Source organism: Suricata suricatta, chromosome 6 (genome assembly GCF_006229205.1).
Source record: "Suricata suricatta isolate VVHF042 chromosome 6, meerkat_22Aug2017_6uvM2_HiC, whole genome shotgun sequence".
Classification (NCBI taxonomy): Eukaryota; Metazoa; Chordata; class Mammalia; order Carnivora; family Herpestidae; genus Suricata; species Suricata suricatta.
This window is the reverse complement of record NC_043705.1, coordinates 33009718-33028457: the sequence shown is the minus strand read 5'-3', so window position 1 is coordinate 33028457 and position 18740 is coordinate 33009718. Positions and strand designations below refer to the sequence as shown.

The window sequence follows — 18740 nt, the reverse complement described above, 5'->3', positions numbered from 1 at the left end:
CTTGGGTCCCAGGTGGCAGCTCTGAATGTGTCTGGACGGGACATGATGAACGAGAAGACTCAGTAACAGAATCTGGCCTGGGACATGTTACAAGTTCTAAACAAATGATTTACAAGCCTGTGGGACGCACCCAGCTGTGTGGTGGGTCAGTCTGTGCTGTGACTCTTTGATTAGCCCATGTTGTGTTAAATGGATTTGCACCAAAGAGGTGATGAGAAAATCAAATTCAAGAAGAATAAAATGAGATCTTCCAGGAGGCAAAGAGAGAAACTTTAAGTGGAGGGATACCTGGGTGGCTCAGTCGGGTAAGCGTCGGCTCTTGGTTTCAGCTCAGGTTCGTGAGTTCAAGCCCCACATCGGGCTCCACACTGGCCGTGCAGAGCCTGCTTGGGATTCTCTTTCTCTTCCTTGCTCTGCCCCTCCCTTGCTTGTGCTCTCTCTCTCTCAAAATAAATAAATAAAAATCAAAAGAAATGTTAAGTGGAATATGACTGGTTGGGGATTAATTGTTTAACATGCTTAACAGTTTCTTCTCAAGTTCATTAGCATTAGACCTTTCCCAAAGGAGATCAAAGCTCCCCAGAGCAGGTCAAAAATCAGCACTGTAGTTTATTACCAGCAAACCACAGGAGGCCAGACCTGGGATCTGTGACCATGTCTTTACGCTCTTACTTGAAGAAACATGAAAATATGTATCAAGCCAAAACTTTATCAGAAACTCAAGAAACAAACGTGCCACCAAATGGAAAAGTCATTTAATTCAAAAATCATACTTCCATTCGTTTCATAAGGATTGTCACATAAACCAAGCAAATGAAAGAAAGCCAAGTTTCAGAGGCCACTTGACAGAAACCGCATTGTCTTTATAGATACGCTTAGTGACACAAAAGCACATTTTTCAAAAAGCCTCAACATGGCAAGACTATTATTACTAATGACAAGGAACAAGTTCTAGTCTAGTCACAAATTACTTTTTAATGACAGAATTGGGTTTTACACACCAGTCAATATTCAATACTGAAGTTTAAAACAGTGCATTATTTATGGTTTAAAAAATTTAAAGTGCCATTTTTAAGTACTTTATTGATATTATATCACACAGCACTTTGCAGTATACTCAAAGGTAACCTAAATTATGAGTTAAACATGCAAATAGTTTCTTCTCCAAAATATGGACAAAATGTCTTTTAGAGTGCTTGTGAGTGCTAGCCTAGTATTAGCTACTACAGGTTTAGGAGTTTGATCTGTTTTTCAACACGACTTTTAATATGTGAATAAGGAATATAGCTGTTGATAGTAACCATTTGATAAATATGAACAAGGTTTTAAAATGGCACTTAATTTACATCTTTTGTCATTTTGATAGTCAACAGCTTGCCGTTTCTCTACTTCCCAACTTCTAACTCTTAAAGGCTGCAAAGGCTCAGCAAATGCCAGCTTTTGTGGATTTCCAGAGAAGACTCTGTATCTTGGCCTATGTAGATGTGTGCTTTACGTACACATACACAAATGCATACTAATAGGCAGATGCTTGAGAATCAATAGACGAACCTCTTTCACAGGTACAAGGTTGACCTTTGCATCTGGATATCCAAGGTAGCTGCCCATAGGTGTCTGTCAGGACAACTTTGCAGAAATGGATATAGAATGCTGTGACCTCTCCAGGACTGCTCCAGGTAAATGTGACATTTTGGTTATCAATACTCTGGTTCTGACTACACTCAAGAGAATTTTCAGATAATACTAATTGCTCTTCTTCTATGCATTTGGGACTATGCCAAGCCTTTGCTCCCTACAGTATCCCACCTCAAAAGATGTTCGTGTCTTGTAGTGTCCTGGAAAACTTTCGTAAAAACACTACCTGCAAACTTCCTCTGTGATGTATTTTTCCCTATTACCAACTATATTTCTTTCTTATAAACATAATCCTAAGTTCTTCAGCGTGGTTCACCTTTCTCTTTCTTTCTGCTCCTGCACATCCAATACCTTTTCCCCCAAGAACACAAGGGCTTCCATCAGGAGACCACATTTCAGCAAGGGCTGGCGACTCTGAAGGACACCTGGATTCTCTACACGGTCTCTCTCTGTGCTTTGGGAAGTTCTTCAGCTAGAGAAGTACTGTAAGCGGCAAAAGGAGAAAAACTAATTATTACTTGTTGGAGTCTTGTCTCAGGCATGCTGGAGGATGGTGCAAGGTTCCTTGCTCTGCTGTTGTCATTTTGATGTTACAATTAATGAAAAGTGGTTGAGCACCCAGCAGATCAGCGTGGCTGCCAAACGCATCTGAACACAGGATACATTTTTTAAACACCAGCAAAGGGTGTGTGAGAGGACACCCAGTTGCTTAAAAGACAACGTGCGGCAGTGTTGTCTTGGTAACTGATGACTGTCAAGTTTGCCAGAAGATGATAGAGAATTCCACCGACAGAATACCTAGGATGTTCCTTTTAAAGTCAAGTAGCTATCAGGTTTCTTCAATGGTGGCTACCTCCTTGGGTAACATGGTTGCTCATCAAACGTTTTGTACTAGAGCACGCCGTCAGTATCACGGTGACCACTGCTATACATGCGACTCCTGTGTCAATAAAACTGTTGGTCCAGATTTCGTTTTGGCAACAGAAGCCAGAGAATGAAATGTGCCAGGAAATAGTCATGAATAGGGGATCAAATTACCTTGAGCCAATTATTTCTGTCTCCCTACCCTTCAACCATGGATGCTTTTGCAGTCTCTGTAGTCAAGACGGAACTTCTGGAGTGACTGCATTGCTGCTGTCAGGAGACATAGCTCATAGAGGGACTTCCCTCTGAGCTATGGGAAAGCGTACGCAGCCCTGGAGCCTTGCAAGTGCCTGATACGGTGTTGGTCTTGTTACTAGCATGGCTCTGTCGGTAATGCCAATCTGCCAATACTTGATTGCTTCTTTTCTTTCTCTTTGCCTCTCCATCCAAAAAAGCACTCAGCAAAAGGAGATGAACTAGAATTACACTCAAGAAGACAGTTTGGTCTGTCAGAGGTAAACCCATAATGGCTGTAGAATTACTAAAACACTAAGCTAATAACTGGCTCCAATTATAGGATACTAAGGAAGGCTGTGCTATACAGGGTCCATCCCTATATATCAATTTTTGAAAAGAGAAGAGTATCGTCAGTCTTGAGTGAGATTTACTTGCTTAGGGGCAGGGATATGAAACTAGTTATTTCATAGCATGGCATTCTGGAGCTATGGAATTCTTTAAGTACCCAAAGGAGGAGTGACAGACTGATCATAATGCCCAAGAAAAGATTCAGGCTCTGTATACACGACCCTAGGGCATGGCTCCTCGGAAAGCCTGGAGATCTTGGTCCAGAGTCCTCCATTATGATACTTAGTTCACTCTTCTCATCTGCCCTGAAGTTCCCTATTCAAGCAGAATGATGGGTGGGGGCCCTAGAGGGGAGAGAAGGTAAAACCTATTTTTGGTCTTCAAATTCCTTCCCTATTTGTTGGCTCATAGTCTGAAAGGTCTGTCCAGTTCTGCAGCCAATGGGGAGGAGGTGAGCCTGGCTGGGGAAAGGACGCAGGGCAGCCATCTGCCACGGGCCCAGCATGGCCCCAGAGAAGCTGGGAAGGGGTCTACCTGAAAGTGCAGGCTGGCACCAGCTCCATTCCCCTCTGGCTTCGAATCAGGGCCATCCGAGGAGGGAGGGACACGCTTTTGGGCGGTTGAGCTGGGGCCAAGGGTCGACAGCTATGCTTTAGCAAGGAACTCCCCAAATCAGGGCCTGGGCCTCCTGCTTCCCTGTGTCAGCTCTAGCTAAGGTTCCAGTGTGGCAGGTGACCGTGTAAAACATCCAAGGTGTTAAACACCGTATGTTGAGCTCTTTCCATTTAGAGTACACGGTGGCACAGATCAGGCTTGTCCCCTCAGGCCCCAGTGAACAGGTCCCTAAGCTGGACAGGGTTTGCGGGGAGTATGTGTAGCCGGTGTGCAGGTTCTCTTTCTTTTTGGGTGTGAAATGAGAGCATTCCCGAGTCCTCTCTTGGTCTTATCCAGTTTCAGTAATTATTCCCTGATTCAGGGGTAGTGTCTTGCTTGCTGCGGGGTGAGGTCCTGAGCCACAGCGGTGTAAATCCTAGGGCTGATGAACTGAATCACCGTTTTAAATTTAAGTTCATCTCTACCCTCCTGCTTGGGGGTTATAGGGAATTTGAGATGAACAGGAAGGGAAGTATTTAGGGGAAGGGAAAGCAGCAGTGTACTAAGGACCCAAGATCCTAAGAAGCCAGTTTTTTCTAGAACTTAGACACACACAACGTTTACAAAATAGTTCGGCCTCGTGTATATAGCCCTGGAAGATGCACGGAGGAGTTAGATACAGAAAGCACACAACTATCTCATCACCATCCGTCCTGACATCTTGGGGTACCAAGAAATACACCTGAGAAGAAACACGGGAAAACAAAATCTAACTCAGAGCCCCACCTATGTGAATCCTGAGCTGCTGCTTACTACTGAGCAAGAGTTCTTTAAAACAATCATTGTCTGAAAATGCTCTTTCTCTCTCCAAATTCAAAGCCCAAGAAAAGCTCAACAACACATAGGCATAAAGACGACTAAATACCCGCAGTGTCATGCTCACCAAACACAGCCAGCAGAGAGCGCGTAGAAACGTTTTTTCCTTTCTCGAGGCCAGAGGAGGGGATGACCTTGCCTCCTCTCTCCCCCTCATACACACAGCTGTTCAACAATCAGAGCTTAAACGTGTGGAGCAACTAGCTTCAAGAATATCAAATATAAAACTTTTCCATATAATATTTCAAATCACTCTATTTACAAGACTATCTTTAAAAAAAAAAAGTTAAAAGATACAGTAATTCAACACAATTCAAGTTTTTCTCTTCTTTAAAGTTCCCTAAAGAGGAATTCCAGAAGCAGGACCCACTCTGGAGCAACGCTGCCATTCCGAGGGGCTCCTGGGGAGTGTGACGGTCCATCTGTTTGGAGGCTATGTGCCTAGAGTCACTCAGTCCATCAGTTTGGAGGCTGTGTGCCTGGAGTCACTCTTACGAGGACATTCGAACATGGACGATAATGGGAATTCTGTTACTTGAAGGCCAAGTGATGTGACATGTCCAGGCCCAACTTCCCCACCTCAGGTGATCTTCCAGAAGAGCCGGTCCCTTCTGGAGCAGGAAATTCTCTTTCTCAGAAGGTACCCATTCCGCCTTCCATGCCTCAACCTTGTGGTGACCTCCTGAATTACGATGGCTTATGCTACCAGTCTTGTGCCTCAAAAGACTGAGAAACAATTCCCTTTTTCTGAGTGGCAGTGAACACATATGTCCTTTAAAACCACAGGCCATAGGGTTAGCTCTGGAATCACTTCTGAAAGCTGCCAGAGCACCAGTGCTCAGCAGCCCAGGGCACTGCCACAGGGCCGGTCAGCGAGGGGCTATAGGCAGGCAAGGACAGGGGAAGGGCCACGCACCGGAGACAATGGAAGGGATAAATCAAAGGGAGGACGTCACCTATGGGAAAGCAGCACATTGCCCCCTGGAAAGCATGGAAGAACAGAAATATTAAGCCGGTATGTAATTTAATCTCAAGAGGTTACTAGAGTTGGCTCCAAATATATCCTGATGCTGTTGAAATTCATCAGAAAGGGAACAGTTTCCAGCTGCCATTCTGTCTGCTCCAAGCAGACCACTCTAATTCTGTCACATTCTCCTTCAGGTTGTTGGAAAACCATTCAAAATATGACCAGAGAACAGGGAGAAAAAAAAATATGTCATGCAAAAACTGTGTTATTATTATTTTTTTTGGCTTGGCTTCAGAGTAGGTTGGGTTGCCATGGTTACGAGGCGATGGCAGCCCTCAGTGGCAGCGAAGTTCCTAGCTTGGGAGGGGGGATGTGGGGGGGGTGTTCTCTTGCACGAGAGGACTGAGCTGAATTCTGTTGATGCTTGGCCAACGCTGCCTGGAGATGGTGAGAGATGGCATCTTATGTAAACAGTGCTGTAACCCCTCTCCCTCGTGCATGCAGACAGACCCAGCTGCCTGTAGCACTGTGGGTCTCAACTATCTGGAGGTGGGGGTAAGAGAGGGTCTACTGTAAACAGAAGCAACGGGTCTCAGAGCCAATGCCCAGCCCTGTCAGACTTAAGCTACTGCATGCTGTTGAGGACTACTTACATCTTTCTTACTTCCTGTCTCAGAAGGTTGGGGGTTTGGATGCCTGCTGAAACAAAATGAGTGCTCCCTATGTAGGGTGCTAAAGGAAAGGAACGGCCTCGCCAGCCACTCTCGCGGTTATCAAATTCAAATGGTCTCCACTGCTGATTTCCTTCTGTTCCTTGCAGTATCGCCGCATGCCAGTGGCCATGGTCATGGGGGTAGGTGACTCCAGAGTTCACACAAACATTTGCGTTGACAGGTAGTAACCGAGTCAGTCACCCTGCATTTCTCAGTGGCAAAGAGAAAGGGCCAATAACACTGGAATCAGCGGTTGTCATGGATACCATGGAAAGCTCAGCAGGTCTGCTGGGGCCCATGGTTAGAGGAACTCCACGTAGTTCTCAGGGATGAGGCCAGTCTTCCCGTTCAGAGTCCCTTCCAACCAGCCAGGCTCCTGAGATGGATGAACTGTACACGAAGAGGGGAGAGAGAGTGAGAAGAGAAGACATTACAGGCAGGGGAGGTGACGGACGTGTGCGTGAGAACAAATCAGAGTAGTCGCTTGTCATGTAACATGTTTCTAAGACTTGTTTCGACCAAAGATTCTTAACTTTTTGTGGGACGTAAGTGTTCCAATAAAGATTATTCTTAAAGTTCTTTGTAACAGAAAAGGAAAACAGACATGGACATTCAGAATTCTGCATACAATTTTCAGAGTTTCATAGACATTTTGAAGTTGTTGGCTTAATCTGTGAGGTGGTGACAGATTGTTACTTTTGAGGTTAGAAGTCAGTTATGGTGTTCCATCCATAAATGTACCTGACCATCCATCCATCTGTCCATCCATCCACGTACCCATCTACCTATCCAGTAATGCCCATCTCGAGTGGATTGCCCATGAAGGAATGCTAATAACTAGTTTTTAAAGATATCTAGCATGCATTTTACTAATCTAATTATGCTTTTTACTTTGCTTTCCTTTAAATCCTTACCTTCTGCTTCTAACATTCCTGCAAACCCCACTGCCTCTTTTTTTTTTTTTTTGGCAATCTATACCCTTTGAATTTTGCTCCCATCTACATACAAGACTCAAGGCTGTCTTCTTCCTCTTTCTCTTATGATGTTCAAAACTTCTCTTTATTTTTTCAATATCCAAAAAAAATATACACCCAAATCTGTGATATCACAATCCATTTTCATGGAGATTACTGTGAAACTGTAAAGATTACATAAAATCCAATTCAGGCTGCAAAGTTCAACAGCAGAAAGGAGGAGAAAAGGAACCATGGGACGTGGAGACTGTAGGGGTGCAGTATTCATGCTTGTGATCTGGCAATATACATCACTCTTAATGGGAAAGGCAGTGAGTTCACTCTTAAAGTATTAGGAAAACTCCAATTTTCTGAGATTGTCTGTAAAGAATGAATTTTACCCTATTCCCTTCCTAGGCTAATTAAGTTACTTCCTGCGCTTGTTTTAGAAAAGCATTTCCGCCCCCGCTGCTACTATATAACTCTAGTTTCAATTTGTAGGCAAAGAAGCAAGAACAGAAACTAAAGGAAGCAATCGGCAAGCAGCAAAAGGGCACGCATTGAGGCTTCAGGAAGGTCAATGTCAATGTAATCTTGAGTGCTTCTTCAGGAGAAGACAAGGTCAAATGTCCATTAGTTGGCTTCCAGAAAGCTTGCATAATTTCCTATCCGTAGGCTTCAGGAATAAACCAAAAATACTAAGGGCACTGTGGATTCACGACATGCACACAAGGAGGAGTCTGGAAGAGAAGAGCCATGCAAGAATACGACACAACTAAACAGCAACCTGGTCTCCAATGATGAAGCTCTCCCAACCTACCCCTAAGATAGCAGCCCCTGAATACCACTGCCTTCTGCCCATCCAGCCAGCTGACAATGTTAAGACCACTTGAATTTTTGTACCTGTAAAGGGATTATAATAAAACTCTCTCCAGTGCCAGGAGCCAAGATGGAGAAAGCTCTCCGCAGAGAGCCAGGATTTGTCAACAGCAGATCCTGCGTCATCTGACCAGTCAATTCAGATGAGCCAACAAGACTCTCTTCTGGTATCACCTTGCTGGAGGCCTGATTTCAATACTGACTGAAGCTTTGGAAAACCTCAAATTTTCAGAACCAAAACAAATAAAGTTGCCCCCCAAAAGCAAAGACCTAGAAAAAACAACCAAACAACCAACCAACCAAATAAAAACAAAATAAGACCCCTCCTACTTTACAGCAAAGCTTTTAGTTGAATTGTGACTCCACTGGATACAGCGAGTCCCTCTTGTTCAGTCATTCTCCCTTCCTGGCCAGCTGTTCAAACACAGCTCAGGTGCTGAGGTGCTAACATCTACAAACATTAAAAATGGCATTTGCAGAGTAAGGGAAGAATGAGAGGGGACAAAGGAGGGCCCTCCAAATCCAAGAACAAGAGCTAGGACAGGGGACGAGGCAGCCTCCAGGTCAGAATGCTAACTCACCGGGGACTTCAAGCTGGGTTTATTAAGGCCTGGGACCACACCATGTGCATCCGAATCACCTGCATGCTTATTAAAAATGGGCCATGTGGCATACTAGGTAAAAGAGAATCTCTAGGAGTGAGGCCCAGGGATGTGTATTTTTTTTTTTTTAAAGTAGGCTTCATGACCAATGCAGGGCTCCAGTGCTCACTTCGGCAGCACATATACCAAAGCAGGGCTCCAACTCATAACCCTGAGATCAAGACCTGAGATGATATCAAGAGTCAGACACTTAACTGACTGAGAAACTGAGGTCCTCTCAGGGATCTCTATGTTAAACTTAGTCACAGAAAGGTAAGGGTTAGGACTTTTCTGTGCCAAAATGCCTGTCAGGAGGGTGGCATTAAGAAGATGTAAATTCTCACATACTGATGGAGGAGGGGAGGCAACATCAGATGCCCTTTCCCCTGCTGTTGTCTTCTGTTTCCTTTCCTCTCACTTCCCAACGCAGCCAAAGCCCTACCTACCTCCTTCATAAATATGGACATGGAATCCAGTCTACCTGTTCCTTTTTTCTCCTAACTCCTGGAATGCTCATAGTACATTCCATACATTATTCATGGGTCCTGTGAACGCCGTTCAAATGTGTTAGGCTTTGCTTCCTTTCCTAGTTTTTTAGGACATTTTGGTCTGTATTGTATTACTCAATATTCTTCAATGACTCCTCTCTGACTGGTCAATTATGATAGAAGCTAACACCTAGAAACAGTGACTGGGAAGCAGCATGGGCTCAGAGGTTTGGATTTATATCAATTTACTTGACCTTGAAGACCCTAGCTTGTATCTTACCATCCATATTTTATAAATGAGAAGATTTAGGCTCAGAAAGGTAAATTAATTTGTGCAAGATCACAATGGTAGAACTAGGATTTGAATGCAGCTTGTTTGATTCTATAGACCAAGCCCATTGTGCTTCCATTCAACCAGAAAATGTGATCTTTGGGGATAAGAACAATGCATACACACATGCACATACATATGTACATACCACATGGTAGGCCTTTTGCTAAATGCTTTGCCTGCCTCATCTCCTTTCATCTTTAGAATGGCTATGGACTTAGTTCTGCTATTATCCTCTTTTTATTGAAAAGAAACTGAGGCTCAGAGAGGTTAAGCATCTTGCCCCAAAATACACAGCTGGCCGATGATGAAGATAGATGTGAGCCCAGGATATCTGCCCCCCGAGTCTGTGGTCTAACCACTGCTGCTTTTGCCTGGCCCAACACTTTGGACATCAACAACGTTCATATGTACTTGTGGAGTTGAACTGAGCCAACGTCCAACTTTCTGAACTGCACTGGTGTCCAACGTGCTCTATAAACACACAAAGTGTTGCAGTGAGCCACCCTGGCAGCTCTCCAGCCCAGCGAGCATATAACATAAACTGCTGCTGATACGGATTCGCTTCCTGCCAACCACTTTTAGCTTCATCTGTCTAGGCTCCATACACCCCTATAAACACAACTCATGCTCTCCTTGTCTCGCTGTGGAAAAGGAACAAGCATGTGACCAAGATCTCTAATGGCTGGCTGTCCCGAAGGGAAGAATCATTGGCTGGAAGACATATAGACCCTTGTGTAGGTGAATATATTTACTCATGTAACAAGTGTTTATTAAGCACCTACCCTAAGTATCTGCTCTTGGACAGGGCAAGGTATCAATAAGTAAGCACCTCATTTTATGCAGTGATGAAGGAGGAGAAAGAGACTGGGATAGGGACATGGCTATGAGGATGAGCTCAAAAACCTAAAACCCAAATGATCTAAAGGAGCTAGCCAGGCAGTGAGTAATGCAAGTGAAAAGGCCCTGTGGTGAGAAAAAGCCTGCTATGATTTCAGAAGAGCAGTCTGTAAATTTTTCTCAAACAGCCAGATTGTAAACATGTGTCTCTACTCAATTCTGCAATTATAGCACCATGGATAACATGTAGACAAAAAGGCATGGGGAGCTAGGTTGCAATGAGACTGCATTTACAGAAACAGGCAGTGGGCTGGATTTGAGCAGCAGGTCCAAGTTTGCTGACCCTAGCTGAGAACATACGAAAGGCATGCGAGTCTGCAGTGTATTGACTGAGGAAGGAAGGGCCGGGGCGGTGGGGGGGGGGGGGCAGAAGCAAGACCGTGGAGATGAGGATCAGGAATTCCAGGAGGACCAGGAGGCCACTGGAATATGTAAAGCAGAGTAACATGAGGTGATTTTCAAACATCACTCTGGATGCTGCATAGGCTATGGGTTATGGGAAGAAGACTGGACATGAGAAGACTCTGTGCAAGCAGAGGCTGGTGCAAGCACCTTGGTGACAGATGGAGGGGGCTTGGGCTTGTGTTTGGACGTGGCAGTAGAGATAGCGGGAGAGTCCAAAAGACTCCACTAAGGCCTTCCCCTGTGACCCTGCTGGTAGAGTGGCTTGTGACCCCTGGGAGGATGTTCTCTATCTCTGCAGGAAACCTGGGGCCGCCCAGAGCGGGTCTTGCACGCATGCCGGACCCTATATCTCAGGAATAAATGGATCCAGCCTATCTCAAATCTTGATCCAAGTATCCCAGGAACCCAATTTTAGTGATGCCATGTGAATTTTCCAGGTATCACTAATCACGCTGCCACAGAATGACTCATGTTCCTGGGAACATTCTCTTTCCAGTTACTATCTGAGGTGCTCTTGGTGAAATGGGCTATTTCCTAGTAGGCTGGCAAAGCTGCCAGTGGAGCTCTTTCCGAGTATTGCACATCCATTCCCCACTGCACAAAGTCCAAAAGCTGACTGAACAGCCACCTAACATTTGTAGCACAGGCCCCTGGGGCCCAAGCTTGGAGACTAATCATGATGCAACAACAGACTTTCCCCTCAAGGTGCCCCTCCTTCTTTCTCCTCCTCAATCTTCCTTCTTGATGCTGAAAAAGACAACACACACAAACTCCTTACGCCTGTCATTAGGAAACTTCCTTCCTATTGGTCTGATGATTTAATCAGACAGCTACAGAACATCCAACTTAAACAGCTCCTACCTGAAGTCTCCAGCAAGAAACTAGCAAGAGACAGACAAAGGCAAGTGATCTCCTGCTGAACATGCTAACCATTTTTCTTCCCTTAATGCCTGATTTATCCTGTGGAGGTGAAGGGAGGGGGATGATGAGGTATCTGTAGCATTTTCTAAAAATCAGACATAATAAATATTACCCACCAGACCAATCTAAAAAGCGGATTCACATTTTGTCAGATCCTTGTTCAACTGCAGTTCAGTCAACAATGAGAGGGGTTTCTCTGGGGTTTATTTTGCCTTTTACTTTTCAGGGAATTTGAAAGGGTCTTGCTATTTAAAAATGAACTAGTGTCAGTGGCTTCTGCCATGACTCCCAGAGACCCTAGGAAGGCTTTGATGAGGTCTCTGACTCATTAAAACAACCCTCTTTCCTGCCCTCCTTTATCATCATAGGATTTATGATGATGACCAAGTTGTGTGTGGTGAGCATTCCTGGCACCTGCTAGATAGAGCACCCTGCAGGGAAGGAGAGGATTTGGCAGTTAAAAATCACCTGGGTTTCTTCCCCTTTCTTTCTGGTTAGCTACTGAAACTCCAAAAGGAGACTTAAAAATGGAGGCAGTTGGGAAGGGGACATGGTGCAATGCCTTTGTAAAAACACTCTGGCAGCTCCTTAAGCTATTAAACACAGTTACTGTGGATCCAGTGGGCCCCTCCCCCACCAAGGTCTGTCAACAAGAGAACAGCAAACACAGGTCCTTACAAGGATCTGCACACAAATGTTTACACCTGCATGACTCCTAACAGCCAAAGAGTAGAAATAATCAAAAGGCTATCAGGTGACAAATGGATAAATAAAATGTGCTCTATCCACACGAGGTAAGATTACTCAGCAGTAAAATGGAAGGAAATCCTGACGCATTCTACAACAGGGATGAGCCTTGACAATACTATGCTGGGTGAAAGCAGCCAGGGACAAAGACCCCATGCTGTATAATTCCATTTACGTGAAATATACAGAGAAGGCAAATTGATGATGACAGCAAGTAGATGAGTGGTTCCCTGGGCTGAATGGGGCACAACGGGGTGGGGGGCATGGAGCATGACTGCGAAGGGCACAGGGCTTCTTTTCGGGGCGATGAAGGTACTCTAGAATTAGACAGCCGTGAGGGCTGCACAACTCCAAATATACTAAAAAAACCATGGAATTGCACATTTTAAGTTGGTAAATTATACGGTACGTGGATATCTCAATAAAGTTGTTTGAAAAAAAATGCAAGGAGGCTGCACTCAAGAAAAGGAGTCACAAGCAATATGCCACACATACACAGACCTTTTGAGAGTTTAAACCAATTCTGGCCCTGAGATCAGGGGTCCTTTGTGCGGTCACAAGGAATGGCTGATAGGAACATGGCAGTCCTTTGCCCACAGTGACACTGAACTGGGGTTTAGAGGACAGACTTTAAGTTCTGGATTCACCTGGAAATGTGGGCCTCTCTCAAATCCTGCTCCTCTGCAGGTAGAGGCCGCTCCCCTGCTAACAAAGTAGGAAACAGAAATCTGTGCACGCAGCCAGCTCTGGTTTGTCTGCTGTGAAATTTGTGTCACGAGATGCCTAGGCTGTGACTCCAACATAAGGACCTATTTGGGCCAGGCACACGTGTCAATGATGCTGCTTTGGACAGCTTTCAGGAGACCCACTTTGCTTCAGGTCGGGCACAGGTGGCCTGATCACTCCAGGGGTGGACAGGAGAGGCAGCTGGGCCCCTGTTGGTGTGCTTTGCCATGTAAGGCCCCCAAATGAAAATTAAAGGAGCAAAGGTTTAACTAAGCAAAGTGCTTTTGGGGCTTGGCGAATCATGACAGAGGATGTGGGCCCAGCAGGCCACGTACAGTTAAAACCTTGCCCTCTCCCTGGTGGCTCAGAACATCCGAGTGTGACCTGGGAACCCGCAGGTGCTCTGTGGCCTGTTCCCTGTTCGGTCTCCCTTATCATCTCTGCCATCGTGAATGCAGGGGCTGTGCACGCAGAGGAGCAGTCCCTTTGCGTGTGAATGCAGTCAAGGTGTCCTACCTACTGTCCTGCCAGGCCTGGGTCATGTCGGGGAGAAAGGTAAAAGTGTCACTGTGAACTATCAGAACATCAGGCTCTTTACCTAAGACGAGCGTAATGATGACCTTGATCATGATACTAATAGTGTTGAATGCTTAATGTGCGTTGAGTACACAGTACGTGACGTGCACCATTGCACTTTTCCCTCCCAGCCCTGTTACCCTAATACGACAGAGGACAGAACTGAGGCACAGAGAGGCTGTCACTGCTTGAGGTCACACAGGAACAATCCAGGACTTGCGCTTTGGCGGCCTGAATCTAGAGCTCAGGCCCTCTAGTGCTACGTGGGGGCCTTGGCTGCCCTGTGTTTCTAGGTCTCAGGCAGGTGGCAGGAGGTGATCTAGGCCAACATGGGGCACTCAGCCCTGAGGGGATTGCTTGGCAAACTGCACTCAGCCTTGCTCAGGAAATTTGCCACCACCCCTCCTGAGGTCAAGAAGGCAGCCCTAGAAAAATGTCCCCTTCCTGAAACCAGGCAGCTGCACTGGGTTCCTCCTTCACCAAAGGATCCAGAAAGATGAACCTCAAAGGAGAAGTTCATCTGGCAAGAATCTCAGCAACAACAGAGTCTCTGGCTTTTTCCCAGAATCATGATTTTTCTCCTAGGTAAATGGTTATGACAAGTTATGACATCAATGCTCACTTAAAAAAAATACTGCCTTTTTCTTTTTTTAGGGGGTAAAACAAAAAGAATACAAAAAAGGTACATCAAGTAAGTACTAGTTCCCAGTTCTATGGTGCAAGGGCCACGAATCCAGTTTCACACCAGGACACCTGGGCAGGCAGCTGGCAGTCTGCAGGGAGACGTGACTTAGGGAGTCTACTATATACTTCCCGGCAGTTTGGAGGAGGGCAGGCAGGCCTGCAGCAGCGCTCAGTGACACGGAGCTCATGCACCCCATCTCGGAGATGAGCCTCACCTCCTGTGGAGACTGGATGCCACTGAACCCAACAGGAAATTCTGTACCTCAGTCTCTGCCCTGAGCTGACCACTTGCAAGATCCGTGTTCTCTACTGTTATCTCCTACCCTCTGTCCAGCCCCCAGACTCTCAAAGTCACCGTCAGGATGCCGTGCTGAGTCCTGTGCAGGTACAATCCATTTTTAATGTCCAAAACATTTCCATGAGGTTGCCTCTGTCAACGTGAAGGTTTCAGTATATTGTCCTCTCTTGACAATGCCGCCCGAAGTCCTGCTGCTTCTCACTCACTTTGGGAAGAGACCCCAGGGCGCATGCTCCCAAGACACACCCACACACACCCCCCCCTTTCTTTTCAGTCTTACCCATTCAAGTGAAGCTGTCCTTTTTTTAAGGCAGGAACTCTGAAAAATGTAGTTATTTATTTGTTCCCCACACCCCGCCCCGCCCGGCGCCCATATCTGTGCACGGGGATGAGAAACTCACCATTATCGAAGACGGTGCCTGCTGTGAACGAGAGTTCTGAGTCATGTTCAGCTTTGCAGGCATATAAGGCTTTTGCCTTCCGGAACGGTGTGCTGTGTGAAAACAGGAGTTTATTTAGCAGTATTTTTAAACCTTCTGAAAGCCTCAGATATTTAATCTCTCTTCTTCCCCTTCCCTATAAGCCACCTAGTTGTCTCTTGCAGCAACAGCCTGACAAGGCAGCCAGATGGCAAAACATGAGGTGGCAGAGTTGCAAAGGTCACCAGAGAAAAAAGAGAATTATTCAGAGAAAAGCCATAAGCCCCGAGAAACCACACACCTTGTGGGGTCACCTCTGTGCCATGCTAAAACTCTGCGTAGGTTTCAGGACACCTGAACAATGGGAGCACGGGCTTGGACCCATTTTGGAGCAGGAGGAGTTTGGGAAAAGGGAGGTGGGGACAGGGCTGCCTCATTGCTCAGGATAACACTCCCAAAGACCTTGTTGAAAACTGGCAATGCTCCGTGAGTCAAAAAGGAGAGATTCTAACGAAGTCATGTTTCAGCTCTAAGCCATGGGCTGACATTGGCTCACGCAGATGTTACTTCTTTCTCTCATTAGGCTGGTGGAGCAGGATTCCAGAGGGGAAACTCCCTGACCCCAGGGGTAGGGCAGAGAACAGACAAGGGGGGGGGGTTGGTGTGTGTGTGTGTGTGTGTGTGTGTGTGTGTGTGTGTGTGTGTGTGTTAGTAGTTATGTGAATGTGTGTGTGGAGTGTGGGAAGAAAGAAGGGGGAAGGAACATGACATATACATGTGCATCCAAGTCACTGGAAAGCTTTTAACAAATGCAAGTATCTGGGATCTATCCCAACCTGCAGAACTAAATACAGGCAACACTATTTTTGAAAAGCTCTCCAAGTGACTCCAGTGTGCTGGAGGGCTGAGAACCAAGGTCCCAGAACTGGGGTTGGCAAACTCTTACTGGAAATGGCCTATTGGTAAATATTCTGGTCCTTGTGGGCTATATGGTCCCTGTTGCAATTACTCAGCTTTGCCTTGTATCATAAAAGCAGCCCTAGACAACATGTAAATGAATTCATAGGGCTATGTTCCATCAAAACTTTACTTAGAAAAAAACAGATGGTAGGTTGGATTGGACTGAAGGGCCACAGATTTCCAATCCATGTTCTGAAGAGTTCACTTTAAGAACTGGTAAATCCTATTACCTCCTGTCAATTTTTGCTTTGATATCCAATAGTGCCAAATGATCAATGGCCTTTTCAAGGGTCCTAAGACAAATGACGCTTAACAGTCAAAAGTCAGCTCTTTATTTGCTAAAAGTAATCTTTTCTACCTCTGTGACCTCTGAGGAGGCACATTTAGGGGCTCCCGGGCAGGATAACAAAAGAACAAGTAGGTCCTCGGGGTTTAACAACTTTTCCAGGGATGTGTTATTTACTTCAGCTACATTTGAGAAACAGAAAGCCGCCAGGAGTCAGTGGAGGTAAACACCCTGGGGCACACTGATTTCTACTGGCCAAACGAGATTTAGCTGCGGAAGGGCTGCTCTCTGTGAGCCCAGACACAAGCCGAAGAGGCAGGGGTCTTGGGTCATTATGGAATTGTTATTTCGGAGTCACCAAATCCATCTTCCTTTTGGAAAAAAGGAGCCATGAATGGATGGACACCTATAGCAGGGCCAGGCATCTAGAACTTCTAGTCTTGGCTCATGGAAACTGAAGGAGACGGCTTAAAAGGTCTGTTGTGCATAAGAATCAGAATAAATGAGCACATTTGTCACTGGGCACAGTTGACCATTCTTTTCGCTGGCCTTCTAGTGGCCAAGAGACAATGGCCAGGTGGGAGAAATTTGGGAAACTGGGATTAAAAGAAGTGGATCTGAAGGAAGAGCCATCGTAATTCATTAGTTTCAACTGGAAAATAGCTCTTCAGGGATAATTGCCATTAAAGTCAGAATAGAGTTTGGACAAGGGGCATATTCTGTGATCTAACTGAACCAAGTACGCATATTATCAGCAAGGGCCAAACATCCATTGTGCAACTTTCCATGGAGAGGGAAAATGTTTGCTTTTGTTTTTGAGGGAGTGGGAGCCGAGAGAAGGAGTTGCCTGGTTGTGAAAAGTGATCAAACAGCCCAAACCCCATACTGGCAGGCAAGGAAAGCCCAGCAAATGGAAGGACAATCCAGATGACATTAGCCAGGGTCACTGTCCCTTAAGGACAGGGCAGTAGCAGGTGGGTGAAGAACAGAGACTGGGGGCAAGAAAATCAAAGGTGAGGGAAAGATCATGTGAGGCAAGGCTCCTCCCGCTGGATTTTTAGAGAGGTTACTTATTAACTTCATTAAATAGAGGGAATGGCACAAAATGGGCAAACTGGGGAAGCCAAGTGGGATAATCTGGCAGGAAGAGAGCAGAAGGAATGGTCTCAAGTGCTGAAGATTATCATTCAAAAGGAGTAAATTTTCCACTAATGTTAGGCTTTGGGAATTGAGTCAAGTGACAATAAAATAACCCATTAAAAATAAAAACAAAGATCAGGAAAGGGCCTTGCTTTTTTCTGAGATTAACAGGTGACTGACCATTTAGAAGAGGGTCCGTTCCCTTGAGACCTCCTCCCAGTGCTGTTCCCCCGGACTAGGGCCACCAAATAAAGTATAAGACATCTAGTTACATGAGAATTTCACATCAGTGAGAAATGCTCTTTTTAGAAGTATATCCCAAATAGTACATGGGATATACTTATAGTAAGAAAGAGAATTTGTAACTGGATAGTCTGTAGTTTCATTTATTTGCAAAACATTTGCTACATCAGGCATCTCTATTGGGGCGGGGAGAACTCTTATCTTTTTCAAAGTTTGTCAGCCCAACTCGTCCAGTGTTTTATGCCATATTCACTCTCAAAAGCAGTTTGCTTTAGGTAGAGTTCCTACCAAAACAGATCCAGTTGGCAGGAGGCTGTGTTTGTAGGCTTTGGCTCTGATTAAAAAAAATAAAAAATCCCAACCAAGCACCTTTGGCTCTCAAGCTCCCCGTTCCCTGCAGGGCACCTCAACACTGGACACGGAGAGCCCGAGGTGCCTTCAGCTGCTCCTGTAACAGCGCCCTTCAGACCTCAGCTGGCCGTCAAGGGCATGAAAAAGTTTGGAACCTTCTGCTAGTTCATTTTTAATTTTCGCCTCTGAGCATGGCACAAGGCCAGGAAAGCACTCAGAGGAGCTTCCCTCAAATGCCCTTGCAAACCTTGCAAAATGACAACCCACTCTCCATCAGGTGACATTACAGGGAGGTGGGACCAGCCAGACTGGCAGGATGCAGTAGCTTGATCATGTAGGCACAACTGCCAGAGGCTATTTCATAAGTGCAAGTTATGGTTTAGGCACCGGGAGATTTTCTAGGGGTGACAGAAAGGGAAGGGTGAAGGGAATATGCTGCCAGTACCCTTCCTCTGCTGTGCTGTCAAAGGCCTCTTCCTTCCTGAGCTTGAATTTATAAGCACCAAAAATGCCTGGGAGTGGGGAAAGGCAGCCACTTCCAGAGGAGACATTAAGTAG

The 18740-nt window shown here is 45.6% G+C and overlaps 1 protein-coding gene across 5 annotated transcripts in view; it reads right to left on the bottom strand.

Moving 5' to 3' along the window:
* Nucleotides 1-733: 733 nt before the first annotated feature.
* Nucleotides 734-18740, bottom strand: part of ARHGAP26 (Rho GTPase activating protein 26) — a 419918-nt gene continuing 401911 nt past the window's right edge. For 4 of the 5 annotated variants that reach the window (XM_029942151.1, XM_029942153.1, XM_029942154.1 and 1 more), the window contains 2 exons: nt 15185-15276; nt 734-6624 (listed from right to left, as the gene is read on the bottom strand). In XM_029942151.1, coding sequence (XP_029798011.1) covers nt 6536-6624; nt 15185-15276 — 181 coding nt within the window. In that variant the 3' untranslated portion in view covers nt 734-6535. The remainder of the gene's footprint in view (nt 6625-15184; nt 15277-18740) is intronic. The other variant, XM_029942152.1, reaches the window with a different exon arrangement.